A 16,270-nucleotide genomic window follows, 5' to 3' on the forward strand; every position below is an offset into this window, starting at 1 on the left:
AGTTCATCCTCCTCATGAAGCTGCTTACAGTCCAAGAGAAAGATGAGGGATGTGGATGAACATTGGCAAGTACTGCTGAGATGCAGTGCCTGAAGTGACTATTGAGTTGCTGGCAAATGGAAGGTCACCCCACCAAACATTTACACTTACTTAAAAGCTTGGTTAGGATTGAGTATGAGAATCTAGGGTAAACCAAGACACTCAGGCCTTTGAGGAGGGTTTTGCAAGATAGGAGATGGCACCAAGTGAATTTTCACTGCGGGAGAATGGACAGTCTTCATCTACACAGCTTGCAAGGCCTCCACTGAAATGCTGGGACCCTCTTAGGCCACATATGACTCCATATTCCCAACAGCAAATGTGAAAACAAGGCTGCAAAAGGTCTGTGAACCATCATTATATATCTGATCTGATAATGATGTTATCCCTCAGGAAGAGGGAGACTTGAAAGTTCACGGGGGTCACATGGGAAAATTCCACAATTGACAAATAGAACAAGCAAACACAGGACAAAATGTGCTTGGGACACATTTCAGAGGTGTTGCACATGGGGGTTGCTTCCTCAGATGAGGCAACTCAAAGCCTTAACTTATTTGAAGGTGGAAAATTCCCAGGAAAAATGTATTTACAGACCTGGCTTTCAGCAAATACAAACTTCAAAGCAGTCTTTATTTTGTTGAGACAAACTGATTGGTCAGTTAGGAAAAAAATGACAGTGAAGATCCCATTTTTGGGAAGGGCAGGGAAGAGATTAGAAAAGTTTAGGAAAATTCCTTTCGTTTGCTATCTGACACTATGGCGCTGGCTGATTAGTCAATGCAGCCCCAGGCCCATCATGACAGTCAAATTTGGATCTGAACAAACTGGATCCATAAGGGCAGGTATGGACAGTAGCATGGAACTTCAACTTCCTGTGTCTGAGCAGCGAATGAGAGTCTTAATTTGCACTGGAAGATTCCCACTTAACTGGAAACTTTACTGTGCAATTCTATACATGCCAACTCTGAAGAAGTAAGTTAGGGATGTAAGAAGAGCCCTGCTGGATCAGGGCAAAATTCCATGTAGTCTAGCACCCTACTCTCAGCGGCCAACGAGAAGGCTTATTAATCTTTTTCATAAAATTCATACACCGCATAATTGTAAAAAAACAAACAAACCCTAAAAGCAGTTTATAAATAATAAAATCAAGGAAAATGCAGGTCCATACTTTAAAAAAAACGAAAGTTAAAATACTACAACAGATTAGAATGAAAACTTTCTAAGCATCTAGGTAGGCTTGTCTATAAACAAGAATGTTTTTAGCAGGAGCCAAAGGGTAGGGTGAAGTCACCTGCTTGATCTCAATAGGCAGGGGAAGGGAAGCCTGCAAACAGAATCTGAGTGAAATGGCAGCACTCTTCCCATTAGTGATACATTGGAGATAGAACACAGCCATAATGGCTAGTAGCCATTGGTAGACTTATCCCCCATGGATTTTTCAAGTTCTCTCTTAAAGTGTTATTTTTGAGGTGAGGTAACCAGAACTTTACACAGTATTTAAACTGTAGTCTCATCGCAGATTTGTATGACATCATGATACTGGCAGTCTTAATTTTTTATCTCTTGGATAATTAATTCCTAGCAACAGAATTCACCTTTTTCATAATTGCTGCACACACTCATCTGCTTAAATGGGACTTTCTTCCACGTAAAGGTAAACAGGACTGCAGCCTTAAAATCCCAGTAGACTTTGTGGCCATGCAGGCCATCTCAGCAGAAACTCAGAATTCATCATTATTGAAACAAGTCCAAAAACTCCCAAAAACATGCGAAAATCAATAGGATTTTATTGACACATTCTGCCAGAAAACTCACTGAAATGTATAAAGTGGATGTTTCTTAGGTAATCGGACATACAGTGTATTGCACTGATTTGTTAGCTAACAGAATAATTGCTTCAACATACAGGATGTTCACAATGTTACAGACATACACGCACACACATACATACAAGTCCCTCTATTTTAAAGTTTAATCAAAAACAGAGAATTGGGCATGGGAAATGAAGTGATTTGTGCCAGTCCTAAGTGATTTAATGCACCTCATCTTGATGCACCTTTTCAGAATTACTTTTTGCAGTTATGTTGGTTAAACCACACAAATGGAGGAAATCATGAATGGTTATTAAATAACAATAATAAAATCCTCACATTCTGCTTCACTGCATAATCCTGGAGTGCTTAACAAATGTTCATGACACTAACTCTTCTTTAGAGCTCATCCCAACGCCATTTATCACCCTTTACCAACCAGATGCCCTCCCAGCTGTTTTGGACTACAACTGCCATCAGCCTCAGCCAGCATGTTTACTGGGGTTGATGGGATCTGTAGTTCAAAACAGCTGCAAGTTTGCAAATGATGGCTTAGCTGATTGCTAAGATAAGTTTGGCTAGGCCAAAACAAAGGGCTGCTTTCTCTAGCAACAGTTGTGGCACCAGAGGAAGGCCTTGTAGGCTTGACATGCCATAATGATTATGAAAGAATGGATAGGAGTGCATGTGACAAATCGCCCCATAATTAAATACTGCATCGTTCAAGGGTTTAAAGCTCGTGCAACTACCACTGAAGCTTGTGCGTTTCCAACAGGGCCTGCCAGCTCTCTGAATGCATGGCTGTGTTTGAAAAAGGCTGTTTCACAGAGAGCCAGACTAGATGGTTGAATGGTAAGACTTATGATGACTCCCAAGCCTCTCCTCAACACAATCCCAAGTGCTCCTGCAGGATCTGAATAAATGAGGTCACATTCATAAAGCCCCAGCATACAGTACTTTTAGAAGTCAGAGTTTCCATTGTCATACACACATATCAAATTAACTAAAAGACAAATGTTTGTCAATGTAAATCTGCACCGATCAATCAGTGGCTTTACTGAAGGGGAGAAATCTGCAATGGTATCATAATTCTGGATTCCATTTCCTGAATAAGGGGCACTGGAAAGGAGAAAGGAATTGTGTTAGCCCTTTTTTCAATGCAAGATATTACAAATGAAACATGGGGGGATTTTGTAGCCATCAAAGCATTAGACTAGGAAGCAGGACCAGTTCTAGGATTTGGGGGACCCCAGAGAAAGGGAAGCTCAATGGGGCCATATTAACCTAGGACAGGAAAGACAAGTCTCTCACATTAGCAGGTTTTTGGGTAACTATCACTGCCACACAGGTACTAAACTGTTACAGCAAGGTGTTGATACTTTTTCAAGCAAAGGGTTCCATTTCCAACTTGGCACAGCAACGAATATAAGTTTAATCTTTGTATAGAAGGCAACTTTCTACATATACATGCCCCTCTTCACCCTCTATTCAGGCAAGCAAGTGTCAAGACCACATTCCAGCCAGGCAAAAACACTCAAAGGTGAGGTGTGTGACTAGGAAGGAATGTGGCCTGGGGAGAGTTCTGAGGACTGTGTTTGGTCCTTAGGCCTGAGGATCATCACCCCCGTGTTACCTGTATAGTATACCAGCTCATCCCAACCAGGCTTGTGCCATGCGGAGTTCCTGATGTCTTCTCTTGTCTGGAGATCTTTGTACGCTGGAAGTGTTGAGGGAAAATAATTTGGCACTATCAGTGTCTTGATGTTCATCAGCACATTTCTCTCAAATACAGCAACATACCATAAACAAAGTACCAGAGGAAAAACCTCATTAAAACCCTGAGCTGTTATTTACTGCCATGGCTCTATCCACCCTGCCTTAAGAAGCCTTGGAAACTGTATTGCTATGAGGAGGCAAAGCTCATATCAGTTTCACAAAACTGCTTGTCCTATACTGTTGGAAGAAGACAGGAGTGCCTGACGTGCTCTGGACACGACTAAACAACAAATACTGTCGGAATGGAGAGCAGATTTAAAGGGAGATAGGAAGCTGTCTTAATCCAAGTTAGATCAGTGGTCCACTTATGCTTAATATTGTCAACACTGACTGGCAGTTCCTCTCCAGGGTTTTAGGCAGGGAGATTTCACCTTCCCTACCTGGAGCTGCTAGGGACTGAACCTGAGATCTTTTGCATACAAAACAGGTGCTCTGCCACAGAGCTACAGTCCTTCCCCAGATTTCTCAGGTCTAGGACGACCTACCCCAAAGGTGATGAACCATGTACAGCTGCCCAATCTGCGAGAAAAAGCCACCAACAGCTTCTTTGTCATCCTGCCGGAAACCAATAGCACGAGCCCTGGAAGGTAGAATATATATGTATTTCAACAACAAGACATGAGTGCTGGGGCTGAGACAATTACAAAGGTAACTATTAGATGGAACAGTACTAGAAAGAATGCAGCAAGGAGCTACTAATTCTATCGCTGCACAACATTATAATAACATAACCCCCTTGGTATTCAGAGCTAGAGAAATATTTCAGAGGGCTAGAAGCCTGCATGAATTCTTAATATTACAGCATCTGATATAACACAAAGAGTAAAGATAGCCCACGTTGGCCCACAGGGAAAATGTGAAAAGGACATTCAAAGTTTAGGCCAATAATAATATCACAAAAAATATCACAAGCTTTTGAGTTTCCCTAAAACTCTTTATCAGGCTAGATGGTAAACAAAGTAACAGAAAGAAATTATGACAGTAATGCAATGTGTCTGCATCTGGTGATAATCTTAAAACAAAATTTGAGACGAAGTAGCAGGCATTTAAATGAGACCCTTTAGGTGCTGTAGAAGTATCAGGCACTACTTTCCACCTTTGCCAACATAAAGACTGGTTAGTTTCTCTTTATTACTGTTTTCCACCTATCAAGGGTCCTGTGCATTTCACCTAAAGATAGAGACAGATGTGGACAATGGCCACGTCTTCTGTTTCCAGAGATAGGGAGTCAGACATTGCTATGCTTTATGTTTCCAGCAGGCTTTGCTGCAACTTGATCTCTCTCAGCAGATGCAGACTCAATTAATTATCATCAGTCAAAATTTCTGGTGAATTCTCCATTAGATGGTAAATAAAACTTGACTAATGGCCACCACTGTCTGAAAGGAACTTATCAGAGATTATATTATCAGTCATGCTCATTGGGAGGCATATCCTCTGCCCACCCCACCATTTATTCCTCTATTTCTCCAGAGTGCAACTCTGAAATTTTGTTTTCCCATGCATAGGGTGTTCACCGTCCGTTTGTGTCAGCAAACCCAGTTAATCAAACAACGGGCAAGATTGCTGAACAGGAGGACATTACCCTAAACTGGAGTTCCAGTGCATCAACATGCCCATCTACTATGAAAAACAGTCCTCTGACTGGCTATGGTATTACAACAACAGTCCCTACTGCCTGTTCCTCTCCAGGGTCGAGCTCCAGGAAAAATGAGTTTTGCAGGTTTTCAGAAGAAGTCAGCTGCACACCGTGCCAACTGGATGTCTGCTGTGACACCATGAACCCACTTCACCCCTCATCCCCAGTGATTTGAAAAACTTAAAAACAACAACCAGATTGTGCCTTTTTTAAAAAGGCACAGAATTATTGTTAAACTGTATGAAGGCACATGTGCTGCTTAAAATAATAATAATAATAATAATAATAATAATAATAATAATAATAAGGAAGAGGTAAGTGTGATGACTGAAAGTGGACTTGAATAACTGGCAAGAATGTTTTTATTGCTAGGAAGGCAGGCTCACCACACAGGAAACAAAAAGGGGCAACTATTGTTTTGATGTACATTTGTACACATAGTGCTGGGTGGATATCATGTAACAAATGCAATATCCTACAGCTCTGATGGTGAGCCTCTGTCTGGGCCATGAGCTGTGCCTAGCTAGTGTATCTTTTTATCTGGCCTGCAGCCTCACCTCTTCCACCCCACTCTGCTCTGCCACAATTTTCTCTTCTGCAGGTGACACCTTGAATTCAAGCTGGGCTGCAAAGGAAATATCTTCCTTTGCAGATGTGGCATGAATCCAAACTGCTACTGCAAAGGAAGAAAGAAAAGAATCCAGAGCACACTTTCATCTGTAATTAAGGCACATGGGAAGTCCAAGTGATGGACAGAGCTGCCCATTTGTCAATCTCTCAGAATGGTATTTGGAGTTGAGAGGAGCCCAGCATAGCAAGGGACACTTACCAGTAGTTGCCCCATTCAATCATTGTTCCAGGCTGGGGGGGAAAAAGAAATACAGAGCAGGTGACTCTAAGAGAATGATACCCTCCATTCCCTCCCCCGTTGTAACTGGGAAGTAGATGTGGGCTTTCTCTCCTGTCTCCCGAAAGGTTTTTTGGATTCTAAGGTAAAGGTAAAGGGACCCCTGACCATTAGGTCCAGTCGTGACCGACTCTGGGGTTGCGCGCTCATCTCGCATTATTGGCCGAGGGAGCCGGCGTATAGCTTCCAGGTCATGTGGCCAGCATGACAAAGCCGCTTCTGGCAAACCAGAGCAGCACACGGAAACGCCGTTTACCTTCCCGCTGTAGCGGTTCCTATTTATCTACTTGCATTTTGACGTGCTTTCGAACTGCTAGGTTGGGACCAAGCAACGGGAGCTCACCCCGTCACAGGGATTCGAACCGCCGACCTTCTGATCAGCAAGCCCTAGGCTCAGTGGTTTAACCACAGCGCCACCTGGATTCTAATCAGTAACAAAAAAGATGACTTAGCCCAAAAGACATGGGGCAACTAATCACTTTAAGACCAGAATTCCCTCAAATACTTTTTTCAATGTCCCAATTTTCATTTCCAGCACCTGTTGACATTGATAGGGAGCATTTCTGTCACAAATATGATATATACAGTGAATATATATGATAAATACACAATAAGCTTGCTTCTCAGTAAAAACATATAGGATTGCACTGTTAGTAAATGCAACCTTTTCTGTTCAAAAGGCATAACTCCCAAAAGAAAAAAGGAAAATCAATGAAAAAGAGTTGCTATGTGCTCTCTGTTATCGAGAGTGAATGCAGTCTCGCTCTTAAAGGTCTCATGAACCCACGGACACACAGAGAGAGGGGGAGGGAAAGAGGGAATGACTATTCTATGAATATACAAAGACACTCACACGGAGTTGATAAGACCTCAGTTCATAGATATTGGGCCCTGTCCTCGGAACAGGCTCATTCCAAAAACTGAACTCCAACAGCAGCTGGTTCTTGCGGGAGAGAAGCATGTTTCCCCTCTCTTTGCGAAACTCCACAAACCCCTAAAAATAAAATGAAAAATCCTTACAATGACAAGGCAAGATCACATGCATTTATTTTTTAAATGATCTAGTTTATGCTTCATCTGTCCGGATATTAAGAGCTTAATACTAGGAGGACACCAAACTTAAAGAGTGTATCCTGGTTTGATACACAAACTCTGGGAGTCCTTGACAATGGAGATTTTTTTGCAATAAACTGTTAAGTTTGAGAGGCAGAGTGACTTTTAAGGGTCAGGCTGATGAAGTCAAATCTTTTATGCTAGGACTTACCTTATCATGTCGAAGCTTACTCATGACCTCTGTAAGAGCTGGATAACCTCCCTCATACCGCCACAGATGAACTGAAACGAAAAGTGGCATGTTTAAGAGTCTCCCTTCCCTACTGGAGATTCAAAACAGACTCCCCAAACGTCAGCATCTTCCTGGTCAAATCCTGTATCCCATTGTCATTTCACCTAGCTCTTTCTTTCCAATCCTGGTGGCCACCAGCACCCTTTTCCCAGCACCCCATGAGAGTGGCTAGCCCTATCACTTTCTCTCAGTGCCTAGGAACATGCCTTATACTGAGTCAGATTATTCATCCATCTAGCTCAGTACTTTTTACACTGACTGGTTGCAGATCTCCAGGATTTCAGCCTGGGAGTATCTCCCAACCCTGCTGGCAGATACCAGGGATTGCACCTGGGGTATCCTGCATGCAAAGCAGATGCTCTACAACTAAGCTCAACTAAGCTACAACCCTTCCACACCAGTTCTGAGAGATCTCAAGCCAGGGGCCTCCCAGTAGGCAATCTGGGGAATATTGTTTTCGGAGCCACCAACTTCTCCCTTGAGATGCATCACTTAGTCTATAAGCACCCTTTCCAACCCAAGCCCTCTGATTTATTCACTGGTCACTATCCTTCCTTAAGCCTATATAATTTCCTTTCTCCACCAGCAGAAGTCAGAGGCCAAACGAAAAAGATAAATGGGTCAATTCCCTGGGGAAGATATCCTATACAAGCCCCACTGAAATGAATGTGTGTGCTTGGGTGGGGGTGGGCAGCAAAGAGTGGCTGTAAACCACCTAGAGGCTTTCTATTGAGTAGATGGCACATAAAGTTTGTAAAAAGAAAAAAGAACCATAGCTCTACCACGAACCCACTTCTAAAGATTTTACATAAAGTTTGTAAAAAGAAAAAAGAACCATAGCTCTACCATGAGCCCACTTCTAAAGTCAGAGGAATGCTGCAAACTGTCACCCAGTCGCTCAGGCCTTTCTGATACAGAATTTGAGCCAGCATCATCTGCCAAGAAGGTCTTGTGGACCATGAAATTGGCCAGTCGCCTGAAAGAACTGCAAGAAGACCCGTCTGTGAGGAGGAGTGTCTAGACTTAGGGGTGGCACGTCCAGACTTGGGAGTGGCAACTCTGAAGGTGTCTGAACCAGCCCGCCAGCTATGCAAGGGTGCTTATTCTCAGGAGCTGTTGAAGAAGGAAGAAGATACAATCTGAAACCATTTGATGGTTCTGCAGTGCCTGGGTCTGCGCCAAAGCAGCACCTTTACATTCCCTACAACCGTACCTGAAGGACATTCAGGCAAGGTTACATTGGGGACATAAGGATTCTGTTGAGGCTCTGAGTTTTGATGGAGAAATGTCCATTTTCTCTGGGAATCTTCCTGGGCTTGTTAGAGGCTCTCTGCTCATTGCTGCTGGTGTTGGTTGTCCACTGTCCCCAGACCTTGCCCCACACCCTGCAGGTTCCCATCCTGGCTGGAAGAGGGCCCCTATCACAAGCACACATCATTAGCGCAGTTGTGCATTCTGTTGTACGTCTTATCTCCTACCAGCCTGATCTTGCTCTCCGTACCACGTGTTCCACGTCCCCACCAGTGTACATGGATATTCCTTCCCTTCGTGGATCTTTGGCAGCACCTCTTGACTTTAAAAAAAGCAGAAGCAAAAAGGAACATAATTACAGTAGCCATTCCATCAAGCTAAAGGAGAGAAAACTTTTCCATCTACTTGAAATCTATCCATTCCAGTCTGAATTTGCTTTTTCCTCCTCCCAATTCCTTTTCTTTTTGCATCATGTCTTTCAGATTTAAGCCTGAGGGCAAGGACAGTCTTATCACTGACATTCACAAGCTGCTTTGGGAACATTTTATAGCTAATAAAAATGCTTTATCAAATAAATAACATCCCCATGTGTTTCCTATGTTATGAGTTACCCAAGTGTCATCTAGTCCAACCCTTCGAAACACAGCAATAATAGCTAAAGAATCCCTGACAGATTGCCATCCAACCTGTTTAAAAACCTCCAATGAAGGAGAGTCCACCACCTTCCGAGGTAGGCTGTTCCATTATCTAACAGCCAGTGTTCGGAATCTGCCAGGCATGAGGCGCATTCTGCACCTGGCTATCAGCTATTTGAAACGAAAGACGTCTCCACCATCTGGAAATGCATGCCTGGGGATCTTTCAGTCTCGACTGTTTTCACACACTAACATATCCTGTAGAATTCTATCCATTATATTTTATCTGCGCAATCAGAACTGTCTGGCTCCAAAAGGCAACTAGTTTTGGTGACTGTAATCCTGATTCAGGGAGCCATTTCGTGCCTAGCTTACATATCTGAGTTTCTAACACTGCGAACAGCTGTTACTGTCAGGAAGTTCTTCTTGATGTTTAGTCATTTTCTTGTCATTCAAATCCATTGGTACAGGCCCTACCCTCTGCAGCAGCAAAATAAAAACACCTTGCTCCATCTTCCAAGTGACAGCCCTTCAGATATTTGAGGATGGCTATCATTTCACCTCTCAGCCTTCTAACCTCCAGACTAAACATACACAACGCTTCTCATAATGTTTGGTTTTCAGACTCTTTATCATATCAGTCACTCTCCTCTGCACCTGTTCCAGCTGGTCAATATCCTTCTTAAATTTATATTGCATATATTTGTGGCACAGAAAGTAACAACAACAAACCCAAGAGATGCACAAATGTTGGTTGGCTCATCAGCCAGCCCTTTTTTGTGGTGGATGCTAACTTCAGTCTCCCTTGAATAGTCTAGCACATACCTGGTGTAGAGGCAGACTTTTCTCTCATTTGCATAAGGTATGGTATAGGAAGTGAGGGATTGCCAGGGTCTCTACTGAGACTTGGAAGACACCACCCGCCGCCACCGCTGTGTTCTCTCTTCTCCAAACCACAGCACCAAAAAAACTGCCAGGGTGGCAATGACCTGTGTGTTGCTGGGTAGTTGCCATCAATGAGCTGGCAAATAGATCTGTGAATGTCTGATTAAAGAGAGCTTATAATACTGCCATGAAGAGGAAAGCCATCATAACAAGATGGACTTAGAAGCAGGGCAAGTGATATGGTGCCAGATTCACACTTTCCCAGCCCAGCCAGGATTCCTCTGCCCCTTCCTAATCCTATGCAAATTTACTCAGAAGTAATTTCACTGAATCCAGTGAACTGTATACTGAGGTAAGTATGGGATTAGTAGCTAACAAGGCTCCAGATTTTACCCCCCCCCCAAATGTTCCAGCATAGCATTCAGACTTACCAAAGCTTGTTGTAGGATTCTAGGCATTCTGGTTTGACATTGTGAACTGAAACAGGAAAAGTCATCATTAAATGCTGAGAGAAAGAAAAAAAAAGACAGACAGATAAGGGAGAACTATAAAAACAGCAGCTCACACTGTATTTTATAAAGACTGCTGGTCTCCCGTTTGGCTAGGAGGTTGGAGTGAGCATCTTTCCTGGGATCAACTTTGCGGACAAAAAGCGATTTTAACCAGCTGTCTTCTGCGGATCGGCTGTTTGATGACACAAGGCCCCTGCAAGTGAGAGACAAACATTGTTCTAAAACTTGTGTAAAATTAGTTCCTGTTTCATTTTTATCAGGACTGAGAAGTAGTGCAGCAAAGAGCAGATTCCTGATTAGCCTCCCAGCTACTGGAAGGTGTATTTCACATTATCTCTGGAATACACAAGATTCACCTACCTTTAATTCAACCTGACTACATTAATCTTAGTTTACTTATCATAGAAGTTTGAGCAGACCAATCTTATGAAAGTTTAATCGGAATGAAGTCCCATTATGTTCAGCAGGACTTACCCCCAAGTTAATATGCATTGGAATTCAGTCAAAATCTTAAAAATGTATATGATAAAGTAGTCATAAAGAAAATAAAGACAGTATTTTTAATAGTTGTTGCTTGCCTCACCGCTTCTCTCATAGACAACCAGGGAGGCCTCATCTTGCCAAGGCCATTTGCTTATACAAGAACTTGGATTATTAGCTACTTTTAAATTTGCCAACCAATTAATCTGGCATCTTTTTAGTCAATCAAAATATTTTAATCAAATCATTCAACCAATTATTTGAGTACTAAAAGATAAAGGACCCCTGGATAGTTAAGTCCAGTCAAAGGCGACTATGGGGTTGCGGTGCTCATCTCACTTTCAGGCCAAGGGAGCCGGCGTTTGTCCACAGACAGCTTTCCAGGTCATGTGGCCAGCATGACTATACTGCTTCTGGCGCAATGGAACACCGTGACAGAAACCAGAGCACATGGAAACACCGTTTACCTTCCTGCCACAGCGGTACCTATTTGAGTAGAAGGACTGCTTCTGACTGACCCATATATTGAACACCATTGTCCAGTTCTACTGCCACCACACCCCGTACATGTCAGAATTATAAAATTGTAAAGTTGAAAGTTATCTAGTGGTCCAACCCCCCTGCAATGTAGGAACATGCAGTTGCCCCATATGCAGATCAAACCTGCAACCTTGGCATTAGCAGCACCATGCTCTAACCAACTGAACTATCCAGGCTGATATATGTAAGTGAGCTCTAGTTCATAAAAGCTTATACCATAAAAAAAGTTTGTTAAGACTTTAAGGTACTACAGATCTATTTTGTGTAACAGACTAACATGGTTACTTCTCTGGAAAATGAAATTAGTTTTTCCATTGTGTGGAGCTATGATATGCCAGTATAAACTGGAAGCAAAAGTAATCTCAAAAGCTTCCTTTTAATTAAGTCTGGTGCAGAAAACAGAGAGCAGTAACAGCTGTTGTTCAGGAGCTGTTGCTTGTATACTGATTTATTGGGGAGAGGAGGATTAGTTAAAGCTTTCAAGCATACTTATACTATCATACTCAAATATTTGCAGTAACAAAATTGTACTGTGTGACACAACAACTGAAAATCAAAGATGAAACTGAAATCAAACCCCCAAACTACACTACTGTACAGTACTTGTTATCTTGAGAAAGACAGTGTATCTAATTTCCCACCATTTGTGTCCTGGAGTGCATATATCCTTATCTTCCATGAAAGTCAGGGAGGATTATGTGATAGTTACAGAGTTTGCTGAAAGTAAAAGTGTTAAGCAAAATGACATCCTTATTCACACGCTAGCAGAACTCTTCCCAAGGGGTGGGAAAATCCTAGGCAACTGAAAGAGTTGGTATTGGAGAATAATACCGGTATTTTTTTCAACCCTAAACAACATTTGCTTCTAGTAACCTAAAGCATTTTTCAATTTAGTTTAGTTTGTTGTCTTGACCATGTCATGATACAACTTTACAGATCGGTTGGAACAGCACGCATCAGTTATAGGCAACAAAATCAATAAGCAATCATTATAGCAAATTACCACATGAGTATTTAAATCTATCTGACTCAATTGCAAGAGCTCATGAAGTGGCAGATATCTCTCCACCTCCAATTAAAAACTCTATTTCTTTTGATTTAAGATAGGAAGGCAGCTGACACAGGAATATACAGCTCTTCCCTCCTGGTAAATGGGACACTAGAATAAATAGCAGGGATCATTATCAACATAATTATTTATTTAAAAACATTTATATATATACAACTTGATTGTTAAAAACAACAACAACCTCAACACGGTTTACAAACATAGGGAGTGTTCCTGTTAACATTTGTCTAGAACACAGAAGGCATTTTCTAGAATCTTTAATTGCATATGTTTATTTTATCTATTCTAGTGATTTTTACCACCACCCCTTGAAGCAAGTTCCCAGGCCATATAAGTAAATTTGGTTGGGGTCCTTAAAAAAAAAATCAAAAAAATCATATCTCACCCTTCCTCCTGAAAGAGCCCAGGGTGGGCTCATTATCATTATTATTTAGGACCCAAAGGAAAGCGGAAAAAACCCATTGAATAAATAAACCTACCATTGTTGTTGTTGTTATTATTTCAATTGGCATTATTTCAGTCCCAAAAATAACTTCATAAGACTAATAACCAACAATAACAATATATTTAGTCTCCAGGCAAAAACATTCTTTTCTCATCAAACCTTTGGCTTTTAATTTTTTACCTGAGGCCTTTTTGCATGGGTGGGATGTTTTAATCCATCAACAGAATTGTCTTTATTTTTATTCTCTCCCCCCCCCCCCCAATGCTTAAAATATTACAGGTCCGTTTGTGCTGCCGTGGCAAAAAAGCGACTAATAAATTTAGTAAATAATGATAATACAAGATGGTTTACAACAAAATAATACAATGTGAGGAAAGAAAAGGGGTGTGGGAGGGTCTCTCCGTCCCCCATAATTTAGATGGGAGTGTGTGGAGGATTAGCCAAGAGATTAATGGGGAGACCCCCTTCAATGGGGTGGGGACAAGGATTAATAATAGGTGGGGGCTCTGAAGTAGAAAGGACACTTTTACACTGTAAAATATGTGCAGGCAGATATCCATGAGGCGACCTCCCCATTATTAATGGCTGGGGGGCTTCTGCGTGAGGTGGGCTGAGCCAATGTACACACACCCTCGTCTGTGTGGAGATACAAACATATACGGTACAGTATATGTAAAAAAGGCTATTTATTGAATAATATGAGCGGGGAAGAGGAGAGACTATGAGACACCCCCCTTATTTCTCCCCCCACTTCCCACAATTGAGTGCACTGAAGAGCTGTTGGGGGAGGCAGCAAGAAACCACCTGACCAGCCCGTGACCTTGAACCGCGAGACGGGGGAGGAGGAAAGAGCGCGCGCCAAAAAGAAACGGCTCTCCTCTCCCCCTACCACCCGTCGCTCGACCTTCCCGCCACTTTTCACCCTTCCCTCCCCCGCAGCTTCCCCCTCACCTGAGGAAAAAAAGGCGGGAACGGCCCCCTTGGGTTGGGAAGGCGCTGAGGCGGAGGCGGCCGCCGCTCCCCCGCCGCAGCAGCAGCAGCGCCCCAGCCGCCATCTTGACCACCTCAACCTGAGGGGACGGCGCGGGGGAAAAGGAAAGGGAAATGGGGGCGCAGTGCCCCCCAGTAGCCACTAGAGGGAGCCTTCCCCCCCCCCACCGTGAGGGACGGAGTTGAGGAGGGGGACACGGAAAGGTTTCTCTCTCCCCCCCCCACACACAATGCCGCACTTTTCTGCCACGAAGGTCTCAAAGGCGCGGCGCCATTAAGCTGAGGCGACTTTAGCCAAGGTGCAACCCCAGGACCTTGTTGGGGGTTTGAACACAGTGTGAGGGATTGAAAAATAAACGGTTTAGTTCCCCTCGAGGGGGGCTGCCCTACGTGGATCCTAAAATGCCATCTTGCTCCTCTTAGAACAGGCATCCCCAAACTTCGGCCCTCTAGATATTTTGGACTACAATTCCCATCTTTCCCGACCACTGGTCCTGTTAGCTAGGGATCATGGGAGTTGTAGGCCAAAAATCTGGAGGGTCGCATAAATGAACAGGCTCTAAAAGACCTGAGGAAAAGCCCCTTCTGAACTTGGGCAGAGTGCACTTTTTGTACAGACTAGGCCTACCGAGGGCTCACTCCCACCAAAATAAAGCATTTTTTAATGTAATAATTTTTCAAATTCAGTGCAAAACATGAAAAACATTGCAGATTAAGGAAGTGGCACTTGTATACAATTTGCATTTGAGGAAGGGCTAAAGAAGACATTCTGGTCAAGAACAAAAGTTTGCATAATCCATAAATTTGGAAAGACATTGGATACCCTTCTGATGTCAGATTTGGATTTGATATCCCGCTTTATCACTACCCTTGTTTGTAGATGTACTGTAATAAAATGCCACCAGCCAGCTGTAAATGCATCTTTTGTGTTTTTCTCCAGCCATGCACAATGTTTGCATACATTTTTTTCAATTAAGGCACTTATCATACTGATGCCAAACTTAGTGCGGACACCCAATCAGCATAGCCCACAGCAGTCCTGAGGGTAACAATACACTATTAAACTAGTACAGTAAAGTAAGTCAAAATGGCCCTTCCAAAATTTGCAGGTAGCTGCTGCAACAAAGAAATATCATACTAAAGTCTTGCGTTGTAAATCTGGACTCTCCACTATAATAAATTTAGTAAAAAGGAACTATTTTTAAAATATCTAATTTTTGACAGATTTCCTCCCCACCTCCCATAAGAACCCATTTATTTTTTAATACATGGAACGGGGGAAAAAACAATGAACATTTCCCCACTGGCTTTGCATCCAAGTTCTATACATGTGAATGAAACTCTGGCCAGAAAAATTATAGCCAGCTTGCAACTAATTCTGAAATCGGGACAATATTGGTTTGGGAAATCAAGTTTTCTTTTTGGGTGACTCCCTGATAATCCACATTTTTTAAAAATAAAAAACAACCAGTAAAAGCAGTATTACTCCCATGAAATTAATTTTATTAGTATATTGTATTATATTCAACAGGCTTACTTTGTTTTGTTGTTGTTGTTTAGTCGTTTAGTCGTGTCCGACTCTTCGTGACCCCATGGACCATAGGCTTACTTAGATGTGAATTCCACAGAGATCAATAGGATTGCCTGTCTTTACCAGGGAGTAAATTCAATTGAGCTCAGTAATACATTAAAGTAAGCATGTTTAGGATCAGGCAGTTGTTTTTGTAATACTTTCAGCCCAATTCTTGTATCATTAGTAGTATTATTAGGATTATCCTATACTGTATAGTTTTATGATTATGTAGTGTGCTGGGTTGGGAACATTTAATAGAAGAGCAGAGCATAATATACCGGTATCATTTTTACTAGCAGAAAGTGCCCAACATTGCTTGGGAATTATAAGAAACCAAAAATATCAGTACAGTTTTGAAACCAGTACATAAGAA

At 42.3% G+C, this 16,270-nt stretch overlaps 1 protein-coding gene across 1 annotated transcript; it reads right to left on the bottom strand.

Annotated features, from left to right (window-relative positions):
• Positions 1-1,806: 1,806 nt before the first annotated feature.
• Positions 1,807-14,406, bottom strand: NIPSNAP2 (nipsnap homolog 2). The gene is made up of 10 exons (XM_035140280.3): positions 14,286-14,406; positions 10,854-10,993; positions 10,720-10,765; positions 8,996-9,090; positions 7,437-7,507; positions 7,026-7,166; positions 6,095-6,126; positions 4,112-4,206; positions 3,484-3,567; positions 1,807-2,969 (listed from the first exon to the last, which is right to left on the bottom strand). Exons 1-10 carry the CDS (start codon positions 14,387-14,389, stop codon positions 2,905-2,907), a joined length of 873 nt encoding a protein of 290 aa, XP_034996171.1. The 5' UTR covers positions 14,390-14,406; the 3' UTR covers positions 1,807-2,904.
• Positions 14,407-16,270: the final 1,864 nt, after the last annotated feature.

The sequence above is a fragment of the Zootoca vivipara genome, chromosome 14 (genome assembly GCF_965207765.1).
Source record: "Zootoca vivipara chromosome 14, rZooViv2.hap1.1, whole genome shotgun sequence".
NCBI classification, from domain to species: Eukaryota; Metazoa; Chordata; class Lepidosauria; order Squamata; family Lacertidae; genus Zootoca; species Zootoca vivipara.

Bases quoted from the DNA above. Each gene is read 5' to 3' on its own strand.
- NIPSNAP2 (XM_035140280.3), bottom strand. From the start codon at position 14,389: ATGGCGGCTGGGGCGCTGCTGCTGCTGCGGCGGGGGAGCGGCGGCCGC. The intron at 10,994-14,285 runs GTGAGGGGGAAG...TCTCACTTGCAG, and splicing joins TCCCGCCTTTTTTTCCTCAG to GGGCCTTGTGTCATCAAACA. The intron at 9,091-10,719 runs GTAAGTCTGAAT...CTTTTTTTAAAG, and splicing joins GAATCCTACAACAAGCTTTG to TCAAGAGGTGCTGCCAAAGA.